Source organism: Gymnoscopelus microlampas, assembly GCF_963454915.1.
Source record: "Gymnoscopelus microlampas genome assembly, chromosome: 6".
In the NCBI taxonomy this organism is placed as follows: Eukaryota; Metazoa; Chordata; class Actinopteri; order Myctophiformes; family Myctophidae; genus Gymnoscopelus; species Gymnoscopelus microlampas.
Window position 1 is genome coordinate 32,667,744 of NC_139943.1, and position 16,584 is coordinate 32,684,327.

The following is a 16,584-nucleotide window of genomic DNA, read 5'->3' on the forward strand; positions in this document are numbered from 1 at the left end:
TACACAAAAGACTCACTAAGATGTTTGCTGCATGGCTGCTGTCAGGGTCATTGTCAGGATGTATTTTTAACAAGAAGTCTTTGAGTCCTGGTATCTCTCCACGATGGATGGCAAGACCCAGAATACCGTTCAGTTATCGCATAAAGTGAGGAGTCTGGAGTATGTGAGCTGTCATCCAACCCACATCGGATATCCATTGCAGACCTGTAACATTCTGCTTTACCACCTGTTGATTGTGTTGAACGAAATATATTAGTATATATTTTAAAGGAAAATGAGCACAGCTACAATTTTCAGTGTTCTATAAACTGTCAAGACAAATGCAATACAATATCTTTATAACAATATCACAATTTACAGCAGTGAGATTTGTCAATTGAGTTTGTTTATTGTGCAGAGAAAGTACTGAGATCAAAGGCAAAAGTAAAAATAACAAAAAGTAAAAAAAAATACACAACTGCTGCATATTTAAATTAATATTCAAGAGAGAGGAAGAAATATGTAAAAAATGCATAAAGAGTCCAGGTCCAGGCACTCAAGGTGGATTTAAGTAAAAGGCCTTTATTATATTTGGGCTAGAGACATTACCACCAACACATGTCGGGTTGCGCCTTCTTCAGGGTGTAGTGAAACAAAGAGACACAGAGTAGGCCTAATTGTCTTTGCCAGGCCGAAAGGCATGGTGAGAGAGTATGCTTTTCACCCTGTCCGTCCGTCCTTCCGTCGGTCCGTCCGTCCGTGTGTCAATAACAGACCGATTCGTGTTTTTATCTATTACTGTGCGATATGTGTAAAACTTTGTATGTGCACTCCCTAGAGGTCCAGGAAAAAACCTTTGCCCTGCATCTTTCACATCTGCCCTTTATAGCGCCACCAGGAGGCAGACTTAAGTAAAACACATTTTTGGATATTACTCCTTCAGATGTTATCAACATTTCACGCAAATCGGTACACATGATCTCTATACAGTAGTCATGTGATCAAGACTAATCTGTTTTTCATATTCCATCCTGATAGGCTAAGATTGACATCTTAAGTTTGTAGGTCCGTTTTGAACAAAATGCTGCAAATCATTGTTGTGATTGCGGTGAAACTTTGCACGCACATTCGCTCTACGTTGAGGAACAAATGTCACCCTTTCAACATTGCCCTATTATAGCGCACCAGGAAGCAGATTTTTGCAAAACAACATTTTCTATTACTCCTACAAATTTTGTCCAAACATCACGCAAATTGGTACATATTATCTCTTTAGTCAAGTCATCAAGGTGGACGGCGGTGTATTTTAAAGTCTCTAGCCCAAATATAATGAAGGCCTTTTACTTATAAAATACACTTGAGTGCCTGGACTTTTTCATCACAGGTCCATCACCCGGTTCAGTGTGTGTGATGAAACCACCTGCACATTTATCAGGCCGCTAGCCTAAAGTTGAGTTAAGGTCTTCACAATGTAGAGATAACCTGCGATGACCTGTTTTGGGGTCTCAACCAATTAAGGCCATATTTTAGTTTGAAGTGAATATAGACTCGAAACTCACACCGGGTGAAATTTGAACCGGATGTTCCCTAACCCCCAGGGAATTAGCAAATTCCCTAGGGAATATGCATAAACCTACCTACACTATATGCATCATAGAGTAAATGGTCACAAGGGTCTTTTCTTGCACTTAATTATCCACCATAGTGGGAAACAAGGGTATAGGATGGGTGAGCAGCAATGTAGGCTACATTCCATGTTGTTTCAACAGATCTAGGAGCATATGGTTAGAGTTGGTCCAGCAGTTGAAGACATGCTTTAGAAAAATAGCAGAACAAAATCAACATGGATGGCCCACATGGGTACATGCTGGTCGGCAGTGTTGTGAAACCTTCATACAGAGAGCATATTATTTTCAGGACTGCTTTGATTGAAAACAGCTTTGATTCATTGAAAACAGAGGCCTTCAATACAGTTAGTCAATATGTTTGCCAATTTTAAACCTATAAACAATTTGTCTTTTACCTACCTATAATATAGTACTTTGACACACATGTGAAGAGGTGCTATTTCTTACCTCCATATATGTATAGGTCTAAAATCATAAAACAAAGACATGTTAATCAACTTTTCACAAATGTTTATTCATGATAGATAAAAGATGTTTACATCTATGAATGTATTACTAGTTATAGTTTAGTCTGGCAGAAAACTGAATCTACTACTAACAAGGTATCAGCAATCAAATGTTCATAAACACTTTTTGTTATGAAATATACAGATTATTTAGTGTAATTGAATTTCTGCTTCTATGACTTGGTGGCACCTCGGCCCATGATGGACTTCTTAGTGTTTCTCTCAGGTTTCAAAAGGATTATATAGCACTTTGGTCCGAAAAGTGCCACCAAAATCCCAAAACTAGATGCTAAAATAGCAAAAACCTCCACTACATCTGCATATTTTCCTGGAGAGCTGATATATGCTGGGATGAAGGCTATCCACACGGCACAGAAGATCAACATGCTGAAAGTGATTAACTTGGCTTCATTGAAGTTGTCTGGAAGATTCCTTGCCATGAATGCAAGAAGGAAGCTGAGTAGTGCCAGTAAACCAATATAACCTAGTAATACTGCAAAACCAACTGTCGATCCCACCACACACTCAAAGACTATCTTATCACTTTGATGTTGTGTGTTTTTATGAGGAGTTGGTGAGGCAGACACAAGCCAGGCTGTGCAGATTGTTGCCTGGATGACAGTAAGAGCCAGAACTGTTCCTCTCTGCTGCATAGTACCAAACCATTTCATAAGGTCTGCACCCCCAGGCTTGGAGGCGTGGAACACAGCCAACACCACCATAGTCTTTACCAGGATACATGAGACACACAGCACAAAGCTGATCCCAAATGCTGCATGCCTCAGTTGACAAGTCCAGAGCCTGGGATAGCCAATGAACAGAAGTGAACACAGAAAACATAGTTTGAGTGACAACAAGAGAAGGAAGCTGAGTTCTGAGTTGTTGGCACGTACCATGGGTGTGCTTCTATGATAGATGAAGATTCCCAGGACAATGGCACAGATAAGTGTACCTAGCAATGAGGTGGTTGTCAAGGATATACCCAGAGCCTCATGGTAGGAGAGGAACTCTATGCTCTTAGGGACACAGTGGTCACGCTGGGGACTGGACCAGAAGTCCTCTGGACAACTGGTGCACTCTGTAGAGTCTACCAAAGATGGCAAGATTAACAGGTAAGTACAGTATCATCCTAAAGATAACCTATTGTACATATTGCTACATAATGTAAACCTACCTGTCTCATTGCTGATCTCTCCCTCAGAGCAAGCAAGACAGTCAAAGCAGCAGACAGGTTCCCCTCTCCTTCTGGCCACACGGGATCCAGGGGGACAGCTCTCACTGCACACTGACCGAGTCGGCTACAGAGGAAAGTAACAATGAGCAATTTCTAAGAAAAAAATATTCACATCATGAGGTTGCCATTAGCTATATTTTAGAAAGCTCGAATGACCTTTGAGGATTCAAAGCTCCAGAAGATTCTGTCTTCATCGAGGATGAGTTCTTCATCTCCGGAGGCTGACTTCTTGAACACACCTACATAGCTAAACGTTGTGCTTCCATCAGGGAGCCACACCCAGTTAATGACATCATAGATTGGTAAAGCATCACCATTCTCATCAAATGTTACATGATCCCCAAATGATGTGGTGAAGTTGATCTTTTCCAGGTAATACACAAGCTAGAAATGGTGATGAGTAAATTTACCAAGAGTAAGAGACTTGGGGCCCTATCTTGCACACCACCAAACCCCATATGCCTAAACCTTTATGGCATTTTTTACTATTTTGAAAAATGTTTTAAATAGTGAAAATAGCCGATCTACATCGACACGTTGTGAGCTTGTAGATCAGCTATTATCACTATTTTAAAAAGTTTTTCAAAATACAAAAAAATGTCAAAAACGTTTAGGAATAAGGGGTAAGGCAAGATAGGGCCCTTAGTGTCCCAGACTGTGTCCCAGTGTACAGTACATCTACCTCAACATAATAAGTATCCCCCCAAAGGCTTCTGTGTCAGGGCTGCAACTCCATACTCCAAACGACGCCCAAACACATTCGGCTATTTTATACTTTTATACTACTAATTTCTGAGTTCTGTACGTTAGACCCGCCCACTCTGAGTATTCCTAGCAACACTGCAGCTCACTCCGTAGCTCGAACCACTGAAGCATTGTGCACATAGGTGGTTTTTACCACCTGGACCTACCTCCTAACCTGACGCTACCAGATCCAAACAGCTTGCTCCACACATTGTTTCACAGCTTATTCCTGGTTACTCAATACCGCCACCTCTGGCAGGGTCAGGTTACCTACCTCCAGCGTGCTGGGGCAAATTTATCATGGAAGATTTGCAATTGTTTTGCGACAGGTTTGTTTAATCTCTCAAAACAGATTATGGGGAATTTATTTATTTTCCTTATTTTGCCGATTTCTTTTTTTGCCTGGGTTTATGGTCTTTCAGAGAGGGAACTGTACCTCCTTATATATCATCAAACCTTTCTTTGAAACGTTCCATGCCACGTTGTTGACAGATAGTGGAAATAAAGCCACATAAATCAAAAGCGCATTCATTGATTCAATCAATCACAATCAGATTGTCTGACCAATCACACAAGGATATTCAGCTATAGGTGTTCGGCTCATTAGAATATCTTGGAGATGCAAGACCTACCAAACAGAACATCAGAAAGGCACTGCCAAAGTTCTTACGATTTTGTTCTTACTGACCTCAAAGCAGAACAAAGTTCTTATTCAGTTGGAGTATGCTGCAGCCTTAACTGTATAGAGCGTGCCAAAAATCCTGAAGGGGGCATCAACAAGTGTCTTTTGGTAGCAGCGGACATCTTTGAGGGGTATAAACCAGGTTGACTTAACATTGCTGAAAAAAACAAACATGTCTGCGCTACTATGCCGCGCCCCCCCCCCCCCCCCCCCCCCGTGGTGACGACGCGTTGGCACGCTCTATAGACCCAGACACTGATAAGCATTTACTGTCAGGTCAGGAAATGAGTTGCTATTACTGTACATCATTATAAGAACATTAATAATACCTTATTTTTCATGTTATTATTATTATTATACATTTTTAACCAATGTCATGTTTACATATTCATTATTGTTCTAAATTAGAATCCAATTATAAACATGAACAGGTAAACTATGAATTGATATTACACCTGCCATGGTTGTATTGACTGCAAAGTGGCACAGCTGTGCCCACTGAAAGGCCCTCTTCCTGGCACACACTGCAACATGTCATGCAGGGCATGGGCCAGAGCATACACAGCCTTGTACACATTATACTCTACCCTGAGGTCAGACACATCCAAAAGGGTAGTTATTTCTCTTCCTAGATCCTCTTGTCCAGTACACACCCCTCCACCAGCATCCACCCACTCTGATGGAAGGGGTGCAAATTTACATTGAAATGTGTGCTCCCAAAACTGCCTCACCTGAAAAAACATAAAAAGATTTAAAACAGAAATATATTACCTTGTGAATATTTAAAAACAGGCATCAGATTGAAATTGCAGCTTGAACAGAACATTTAAAAAAATACTCACTAAGGTATTTTCATGACTGTTGTCAGGGTCATTGTCAGGATGTATTTTTAACAAGAAGTCTTTGAGACCTGGTATCTCTCCACGACGGATGGCAAGACCCAGGGTGCCTCTGAGGTAAGGCATGAATTGAGGGGTCTGGAGTACCGTAGCTGTCATTGAGCCCACATCGGATATCCATTGCAGACCTGTCACATTCTGCTTTGCCACCTGTTAATTGTGTTGATCAAAATCAAAAGAGTGTGTGTGTGTGTGTGTGTGTGTGTGTGTGTGTGTGTGTGTGTGTGTGTGTGTGTGTGTGTGTGTGTGTGTGTGTGTGTGTGAAACAAATATATTAAAAAAGGTGTTTTTAGAATCGGCCTGTATACACAATATACATATTGCAGTACAATACCATAACAATATTCCAATTAGTTATAGCAGTGAGATGTATGAATGGTGTGATTATTTGGTTATTGTGCAGAGATTGATTGATTCATTACGTCATCTAAGGTAGCAAAAAATGCTTGTAATTAAATTACAACATATGTGTATATGACAGGATGTCTTCACTTCAATATAATTCATTTAAGATGCCTTATAATCATGAATTCTTAAATTAACATGTATCATGACCCCAACCTCCTCCATGAGTTTAATCATATGGATCCCATATACAATTTCAAAGACCACACGAGCTGTGGATTTCTTCATCACAGTGACAATCCTCTGGATTTCAGCAGGGTCATAATCCCAGGGCACAACCTCCACATATGCCAGACACCCCAAACCTGACTCGGCCAGGTCAGCCTGGAGGATTCGCGCAGCATCACGGCCATAGTCATCATCATTGAACAGCAGTCCTGCCCAGGTCCACCCAAACCGCCACATAATGTGGAGCATAGCTCGCACCTGATTCGATAAAGAATGGAGGGATAGATTATTTACGTAGTGGTACATCAGCGAATCTCCTACTCAGATTCCATAATGGAAAAGGTCTAATCATTCTCTTTTGACTCTGTCAAGATACACCTTCAGCTCTAGCATTAATACACACAAGCAAAAGAGAGGTGTAGGCAATATCAATTAAATGCATAGAGGGATGTTTTTGTCAAGTGTGTGGAACATGTATTACTTGATACCAACAGATCTTTTGTCTGTAGAAGTTCACCTGGGATGCAGAACTTGAGATAGTTCTAAAGAATGATGGGAACTGATTCCAGTCACTCAAACAGGAGCACATGGCATAGTAACTAACCTGCAAAAGGCACAAAACATCTGTTCTGTAATATATTACATTTGTTGTCAAATTATCCCTGAAAGCAGAGCATGTGAGCAGAGCGTAGAGGAAATGCCACTCCATGCAGGGTGAAGGTTTAAGACAAAGATCATCACAGCATGGTCCAAAAAGCCTGGTTGCAAGTTAGACCCTGCCCTGAGAGGGCTAACAAAATAGCTAAAATAAATAAATAAAATATAATTAATTAAAGGTATCTTATCTCTATACAGTATGTGCACTTAGATCAGCATGGTTATTTCTCTCTCTCTCTCTCTCTCTCTCTCTCTCTCTCTCTCTCTCTCTCTCTCTCTCTCTCTCTCTCTCTCTCTCTCCATCAGACTTTGCAGATTACAGTAGAATTACACAAATCAGACCAGGATTCATTACAGAATTATTGTTAGAATATATGTAACATTCTGAATATCACACCAAATATTTTACTACCCACCTCTATTATATATATAAAATATATATTATATCTGAAGCTGACCAGGAGACCAGTCCAACTCGTACTGTAGAATTCCCGGGGCTGTAGAATTCCTACTCTCAGGTTCGGGCAGAGAATGAAACCTCTAACACAGATTGTGCTCCGACCTTTTGAAAACCTGATTCATACTCCTTTCAGAATCTGCCTGCTCTGCTCACATGCTCTGCATGCAAGTAAACATGTTCTCTGTCGTTTACCAAAAATTAAGCATATATACAATTGTGGGGTCAAGTAGGACACTTACCATGGGCACTCTGTACAAACCTAGTATACTAGAGATGGCAATAGATGGGGTTGAGGTCGCATCACCCACAATACCGAGCACTGGAGGAGACCCAACACAGCTTTTGTCCAGGTGAAACTGCTCCTCTCTCCCACTGACCAATGACAATGCTGCACGAAATGCTACTCCAAGTGTGACACAGTTATCATAGAGACTATATCCCAGAGTCACATTGGGTAGTAGGCTGGGGTTTCTGTTGATCTCAGTAATAGCAAAAGCCATGATCTGGGCCCATCTGAATCCTAGAATGTTAAAACTAAGACACAAAATGCCACTGTAACCATGAGTATTTATCTTTGTAAAAAATATACAACATCAACTAATCCTATAGTACTTCTGTATCTATAAAAATAGTTCCATGTTCTCTTGCTAGCTATTGTATTTGTGATACTCACCCATAGCAAGTGAACTCCTGTGGCTTGGAGACGAAAGACAGCTCAGGGAAGACAGGGAAGGTGTGGATTGGAAACAAACCACCCAGAACAAAGTCCCCAGCCTTGTAAATTCTGTTGAGGTTAAACTGTGCCTGTAACTCACATGAAGAGGACGGTGAGGAAGACAAAGGAGAGAAGGAAGAGAACAAAATCAAGTACAGATATGATAGCAGGTGTACGTCTAGAGAAGCCCTCATGACTGTCCCCCTGTCTAACCCCTTCCCCAAATGGTTTGTCCAGTTGCAAAGTTTTATACACAGTGCTATGCCATCCCCTGTGCCAACTTATGTCATTACGTAATCTTTCACAACACCCATCATGGCAGAGACATGTGTAGGGGCAGGGCTTAACATACTGTACATGAACAATCTTTTCATATGGAAATAATGTTGTGTGCATCCTCCTGTAATGTGTCCCATCAGGGCTACATTTGCAACTATTCACTCACTGATGGCATGACTCTCTCTGATCATTCCTGTGTTTTCTTTACTATCTCTGTAAACACAAATGTTCAAAAATACACAATCACAAAACAGTATCACTTAAAACACCAATGAAATATCTATTCAGGTTGTCTATTCCACCCTGTCTTGGGTATCAGTCAAGGAGCTTGTAGATCATTTCAATTCAAAAATTGCCATTGCACCCACTAAGGTGAAGGTAGTCTCTGGTAAGAAAGCATCTCCAAAACAATGCCATGTTGGTAAAACCATGATGGTAGACCTACAACATATTATTAGAGTGACTGAGACTAGAAAACTGGGTGTTTTACTTAAAGGTGCGTGTGTGTGTGTGTGTGTGTGTGTGTGTGTGTGTGTGTGTGTGTGTGTGTGTGTGTGTGTGTGTGTGTGTGTGTGTGTGTGTGTGTGTGTGTGTGTGTGTGTGTGTGTGTGTGTGTGCGTGCGCGTGCGTGTGCGCGTGTGTGTGTGAAAAGTTCCACAAGGCTCCATTCCGGGGCCTCTTCTGTTTAACATCCACATGTAATGCTCAGGACCACTGGTTCACATTAATAATGGAAAACAACCAAATTTGTCACCATACTTATGCACACAACACACAAATTTACACCACCGTATCAGTCCAATACAGTACAAACACTGAGTAAATGCATTGAACAAATCAACGATTGGATGTGCCATCATTTTCGGGTTAGGGTTAAAATTACAATTACAATTAGGCATAGACAAAACTGAAGAAATTGTTTTTGGAGGCAAGGAGGAACAGCTATTAAAAGTCAAGGCCTGATCCAACCCTACAATCCCTCCCACTCACTTAGATCAGCCAACACAAGAATGGGTTCCTAAAACAACCTAGACAACATCCACATGTCCTAGACTCTTCTCCATCCTAGCTCCTAGCTCCTAGCTCCTAACTGTGGGATAAACTCCTCACTGCAGTCAGACGAAGGAGGAGCCAGGCCCGGAGGCAACCCACAGTGCCTAGAGCCTCCTAGTGTCGCCAACACCTGCTGCTAACATCAACAGTCAGCCACCCTTAAGCCCCCAAGAGACAGTGGGGGCAGTAGCATGCCACTTTGACACAGGCCAGGGTCTGATCAGCCTCGGTCGGGGAGGAGGGTGTCTGTTGCAAGACCCAAAACACTCAGTGACTCCAGGAAACAGCACTGATGATGTGTCCAAGTTTGTGCATCAGTAGATGTTTTATTAACAGAACTGCACAATCGCTCCCAATTATCGACTGTACATCTGAAGACTCACCTCTTCAGACTCCCCCTAGCACTGTACCCCTTTTTGCCACCTTCTCTTTCGAATGATGCTGGCAGATAAAGTGGGATGCACACTTGTGGTCACCTTTCAAAAAAAAGAATAAAGCAAATTTGGAAAATGGTCTGAATTCATGTAAAGTATACATGATTTGAACATGCACTGTACATCATTATCAGACCTAAATTTACCCTTCAACTTATTGTTTATGTCCATAATGATAGGCTAGCCACGGGTTTTGTAGCAATTTGTAGCCTACGCCTTAAATATCAAATGTTCAAGCATGCTCAAATCATATACTGTATAGCTTTTTTTTTTTTTAAATGTGCCAATTTAACATTCAGGTGCCCACTCTTCTTGTTACCATGCTACGACTGACCAGGATATGGCTACTATGCAGACATATTTTGGTCCCTCGTTCTCAAGTCTTTTGTTTCTCTTGGATGTGTTTTACTCCACCAAAGGTTGATCATGTGATAGATAGCATTTTAAGAATGTGATTTAGATAGCATGTTGTTTAGACAAATGCTAGGTTAATTGTTTACTTGTTATCCTAGTTTCTTGTGGCACTTGACTCTGCATTTAATTTGTTATTAATTACCTTGTTTATTGGAAGTTGCTCTGGATAGGAGCATGTGTTAAATGCCTATGTTGTACATTTTAAATGGCTAGCATTGAATGGTTTAGGGCCAGAATTACATTTCTCATATTGTGCTATTAGATGCCTGAAGAAGGTCGTCAGTGACCGAAACGTTGCTTCTCTCTCAATACATTTGCATGGGTGTATTCTTTTATTATTGATATCATCTTATTATTGAACCATCCAGAACTCTCAGGTCATTTGGGACATGTCTGCTTTCTGAATCAGAACTAAATGTAGAGAAGCAGCATTCAGTTCTTATGCACCCAATATCTGGAACAAACCTCCAGAAAATGTCAGGTATGCTGCAACTCTTAGTTCTTTAAAATTTAACGCTGCCTATTGTTAAAATGTCTTTAATTATTCAACTGCATTGTTATTGTTTTGACCCGTTTTGACTTTTATTACATTCAAATGTCCTTTAATAATCTTGATGTCTTATGCACTTTGAACTGCCATGCTATAACAAAACTTGCCTTGCCTTGTCTTACCACTGTTTGTCATGAAATGCATTATGGATTTTTAGAAAATCATTTGATAATAATTATAATGTAACAATCACATGGAGTCTTGATATTTGTTTGATGTTGGTGGCTGTAGGTGTTTTTCCCATTATTGTTTAAGTGAAATTTGTTTGCAACTCTGACAATGGCTTCGCATTAGGCCGACGGCATTGGCGGCGACTGCCCCCCAGTAGCAGCAGTGCAGGCCCTCCACTACTGATCCTCACAAGTGAGGTGTCAGCTTGCCATGACTAATGTGTGAAAAGCCATGGTACCATGGTGCATCGCGGCTCACCAGAACTCATAGGCTACAATAAGTCTAGCCGTCCACCCAGGAATTGTAAGGTCCTCTCCCCTCACAACTCACCAGGGCCTAGGGCATTAACAGAATAATCGAATATTCGAATATCAAACCACTATTCAACCACTGTACATCAATGTCGATTATTCAAGAATTAGATTTTTTTCAGTGGCTTTTCTACACCAGACACGCAGCTGTGAGCTCTGGTGTTGGTAGTTTTCCTAATCCATTCATGGTTGATTGTTGTCAAATCATTTCATACTGTATGTGCCTAGGGCTGTCCCCTAAAAGTCGATGCGTCGGGTGAGGAGACTGACGTCGACTCGCATTCCTTGAGTCGAGTCGTCATTGGCCAAAATTGTAATAATCAAATCGATTAATCGAATATTCGAATATTTATAGGTCGAATAAGCCGAATGCTAAAAACCACTATTCGTGAATGCCGTTCTAGGGCCCCTTCATCCTTTTGAGCTTATGGGTACAATCACATTCTGGGGAGGCTTTACGACACCAGCCAGGGGAATTGATTTAACTCCACTGGAACCCCATTTACATCTTCCATAGATGGAATTGTTCAAGGTTATTAAATCTTATGTACAAGTATAAAAGAGTAAATCTTATTTTTGTTCGGCTTCCTTCCTTGTGTTCACTTTGGCCCTGAAATACCTTTTTGTCAGGCTTTTCTTATTCTTATAGATAGTTACAGTGTACACTGTACAGGGACATGAAACAGGGAGAAAGTCCCAGAGTGACACGCAGCAAGGGTCTGCCTGGTCCGGGTATCAAACCGAGGACTTGATGTCAAGCATCATTCAGAGCCTATGTGGCACGCACCTTAACCACTCGGATATTCACGTTTTTGTTAGCTGTTAACTTGGCTGAGGTGTGAGGAAAAACAAGGGTGAAGCCTAAGGCAGCTCCCAAATGACAGCCCCTTAGCTGAGTGATGTCATCTGACAGGCAGCTAAACACACACAAACATCTTGTTTTTAATTAACCCAGGTCTCAGATACATGGCCGTGTAAAAGCCATGAGGATTAAAAAAAACACTATGCAATAACACTAATTAAATAACACATGGGTCAGTGCTTTGCTAAGTCAGCCGTTATGATTTAATAGTTTTTGTTTTTTGTGCAAGATTGTCAAAAGTTTAATACCCGTATACAGATGTCTATTTGAAATGTAAATGTAAAAGTTGCTCTGGAAAGGCCCATTTATGACAATGGTACTTTTTGATAAACAAGAAAATAATACATTTTTCCCCCTCGAGGGACCCAGCTACGGCCCAGCCCCCTGTGCCGGAAAAATGGGCGCTCCCGGCTCAGTTTTTCTCACATGTACTGGTTTCTCACATGTACTGTAACATATACATTGCCAGACTATTAATAATGTGTGCATTTTCATTACTACATTTCAGCAGTTAATATTGAATGTTTACTCCACTACATTTGTTTTTGATTGATAGATTTTTTGTATTGATAGCAATGCATATACATGACCGAATGTTTGTACATATCTGTGAAAAGGATAAAACACAACAAAAAAATGCATGTACAGCAGCCATACACAAACTGATCAAAAGACATTGATCAACAGTTCAGTCCAAACATTGCACAGTCCAAATGAGACTCAAGGACTTCAGCCTTCTTTGTTCCCTCCATCACAAAAGGAAGACTTGACAGTGCTTAGCACTTTCTCAGAGGGAATATACTCGTCTACTGGGCTGGTATGGTTAATTTTGCAAGACAGAAGTGCACAAAGAGTAGTGTTATCCATGCTCATTCTATTTTTTGAGAGGGTATCTCTCACCATGCTGAATGATCTCACATTGCTCTGAGGGATGCAGAGCATTGCCTTCATCAGGGATGGCAGATTTGTAAACCTCTCCTCCTTTCCGAGAAGGCCCCAGAACCTGTCAACTCTCTCTTCCTGTGGTAGATCCTCGTTGTCAGTAACTTGATAGGGAATCAACTCTTCCCTCAGATCATCCATCTGCAAACCCAGTTGAGGAAACAGGGCTCCTAATCTTGCCACTGAAAAAAACAACAAAAACGGTATTGAATGACTTGATTAAACTGTTGTTGCTGATATATAACATAATACAAGGTATCGTGCACATTTGTGATGTGGATGTGACTACTTACTGCTTTTAGTATAAAAATACTAATGTAGGTACTGTTACTATTGATGCTATAATATATGTTTTCTGCTTTGTTTTTCTGCAGCTAAATGGCTATGCACATGTATATGCCTCATGGCACATTTATATACTTTTTTCCTCTCTCTACCCTTATTGTGTTATGCTGCTGTGGATACTGCTGAAAGATTCTTATTTTAGCTTATCTTCGTTTTTCTTTTCATTATTACTATTATTATTGTTGTTGTCATCGTTTTTGAAGCACATTACTTTGAGGAACTCACTAAACAAAGTGTAATCCTACCTGACTCTGGAGTAATGTGAGGTCGATAGGCTGGGTCCAGCACCCTCAGGTCACGCATCATTTGGGAGTCTATAGGGAATCCGTTCAGCATTTCCCCAATAACCTTTCCATAGAATGCTCTCACAGTCCAATTAAAGACAGTTGAAATATGACAATGTGTAATACTGCATTGATGAGTGTCATTGTACAGTTGCATAATAATCTGACAAATTCATAATAATCTATTCATAAAGAATGAAGAATATCATGTGACAACCAGTAGTGCACTCACTGAAAGATTCTCTTTGTGGTTGTGGGGGCAAGGTCTTCATTTCTGAGAAACTCTGTGGTGTCCTACCCTATGAAGAGGGTTTCATCTGACAGCTGATTTTCCTGCCCATGGTAGTCCACCTCTTTGAGTGGGGTACCCCTGTAGAACGGTACAGGAAGAAGGTTTCTCAGGAATCCCCCGATCATCATCGTCATCTCTCTCTCCAGTTTGTGTATCATCACTCCCTCTGACTGTGGGTAAATACAAGGTTGTGTTGTTAAATACAAAGCGTGGAAGTATATCACATCCTTTCAAATATGCATTACTCAGCCACTCAGTATCTACCTGAAAGGCAGTGTTGAATTGAGACAAAGGCTCGAGAGCGGCGCTCAGGAACATGAAGTATGCTTTCATCTCAGGGTCACAGAGATGATCTGCCAGAGAACGGATTTGGGCGTTCGTCTCTACCTCATCGTGGCTTTCAAAGTAGGCTAGTAGACCTGCCCACTGGTCCAGCACTCTTTGAATGCTTGTGAGGAGGAGACTGGGCCATCTGGTGGAGTGGTACCTTAAAGATTGAAGATGCATTTGTTACATCTCATATACATATACAAAGAGTACAATTATTTGGTTTTGGTTCAACATTGTAGCAGCAGTAATAGAATAGAAGTAAGAAATATGTACATATACATTAGTATGTCCATTAATCCTATCACACTTTGAGGTGCTTACCTGAGGAGCTCCAGTGTGTCACAATCTGTGAAGTCCACAAATTCCATGTCCACCTCACATGTCCTTGCACTGAAAATAATACAATATTAATTATGTTATCATTTTGTAATGTGTTATGTTCATAGCAAGCCATGGCTATATGCAAATGTATTTTTTTCCACCACTGCAAATGTTCAGCTTTCATGCACACATATTTACCTTTCATTAAAGTGGCAGTATATACCAACTAAAAAATTCACCACCGGAAGCTTTATGGCCTGGACACCACAATCAATGGCAAGCTGCACAAGGTGGCATATGCAACCCAAGTCCTGGACATGCGGCTGGCTGCTCCGAAGTCGGGATATAACTGAATTATGTTTGCCATTAATCATGACACTGGCAGTGTCAGAGTTTAATGCAATAAGCCCCTTTCATGGAATGCTTCTTTTCCTTTCACAAACAAAAAGCATGCTTGCAGTTAGAGGACATGAGAGGACATAGAGGACATAAATAATGTGTTCTTCTTAATCTGGCCTCTCTGGTTAAATAATGGCCACTGAATATATAGCCCAGTCCGCACTATTCCCAGTTTAAAATTCCAGTGGTTCCATGCCTATACTCAAAACTCTAGACTCTGTGGACTGTGGACAATGTGGAAACAGAGTTTAAACAGTCGGACAGACTTTGCAAGGCTTCAGATAATTAACTATGGATTCTGTATACGTATAGTACTATTGCATAATGCATTTATATTAGGTCCCCACATTCCTATACCTGCTATACTATACCTTAATCCTTCTCAGTTTCTCTATCTACCATTTAAGATTCTATATTCTCAGTTTTGAATCGATTTGAATTCTTGTTTGTACAATTGTAATGTGTAGAATGTACAGTAGCAGGCTACTGTATATGCGACACAGTCTAATGGAAATTGTAGCCTATATTTGTGCCTCCCCACATTCCTATACCTGCTATACTATACCTTAATCCTTCTCAGTTTCTCTATCTACCATTTAAGATTCTATATTCTCAGTTTGAATCGAGGTTAGGGGTGCTATTTCTCCTTTGGAAACTCCAGTAGCTCTTATAGCATATCGGTGCAGTTCTTCCAAATGTTATGAAGAGATTAAATTGTAAGAATGTACAGTGTCCGTTTTGTTGTGTAGGTGTGTAGTATATTTGTTAGTTTAAATTATAGCATTTGTTCTCTCTTCTCTTCAGAATTAGTTGGCAACTTGGCAGCAAAAACACAAATATTATGTTATATCGGACCATCACAAAGATTCAATTGGGAAACTGATTTGAAATGAACTGAGCAAACTGAACGAAAATTTGGCCTATAAATGGGGTATTTTTTCTCTAAATTACGCTGACCAGCCTTTACTTTGGGTGAGTGGGCCTTCTTTACCCTCATATAAGATAAAGTATTCAATGTTGTTTATGGTTCTGAAAATCAAACATTTATGATTATGTATTAGGGCACTGTGGTTGTTGTTGTTGTAAGGAGCTGTTGTTCCTCCAAAATGTGGATTTCATGTGTGTGAATTTAGTTTCATGATTGTGCAGTGCTTTCTTTCACATGGTTAAAATGCATAGGCCTATCCTAATGATGATGACTGTTTGTTTTACATTCCAAAAGGTGATCAAAATGCTAATAGTCACCAGTTGCCTAAAATCACCTGTTAACTTAATGGTCACATTATGGATGGGCGGAGACCATTTTACTGGGTTTCTGGCCTCGCATGGCCTAGCTCAATGAGCAAATTAATTCACTCTGGCATTCGTCTGGTTTCCAGGCTAATTCCAGCAACACATAAATAGGCTACCTACCACAAATACAGAAATATCACACAAAATGGTATTGCCCTTTAATAGTGTGATAATGTATCGACAGCTATGAAGAAAAGGAAAAACATTAAAACCATAGAAATTTCAGA

The 16,584-nt window shown here is 40.5% G+C and overlaps 1 protein-coding gene across 1 annotated transcript; it reads right to left on the reverse strand.

Moving 5' to 3' along the window:
* Nucleotides 1–2,286: 2,286 nt before the first annotated feature.
* LOC311046958 (extracellular calcium-sensing receptor-like) lies at nt 2,287–14,712 on the reverse strand (the record flags this gene model as incomplete). The annotated part of the gene is made up of 12 exons (XM_084059537.1): nt 2,287–3,200; nt 3,288–3,411; nt 3,504–3,731; nt 5,229–5,504; nt 5,616–5,822; nt 6,234–6,503; nt 6,763–6,849; nt 7,602–7,882; nt 8,523–8,569; nt 14,021–14,184; nt 14,279–14,501; nt 14,666–14,712. 12 exons carry the CDS (start codon nt 14,710–14,712, stop codon nt 2,287–2,289), a joined length of 2,868 nt encoding a protein of 955 aa, XP_083915663.1.
* Nucleotides 14,713–16,584: the final 1,872 nt, after the last annotated feature.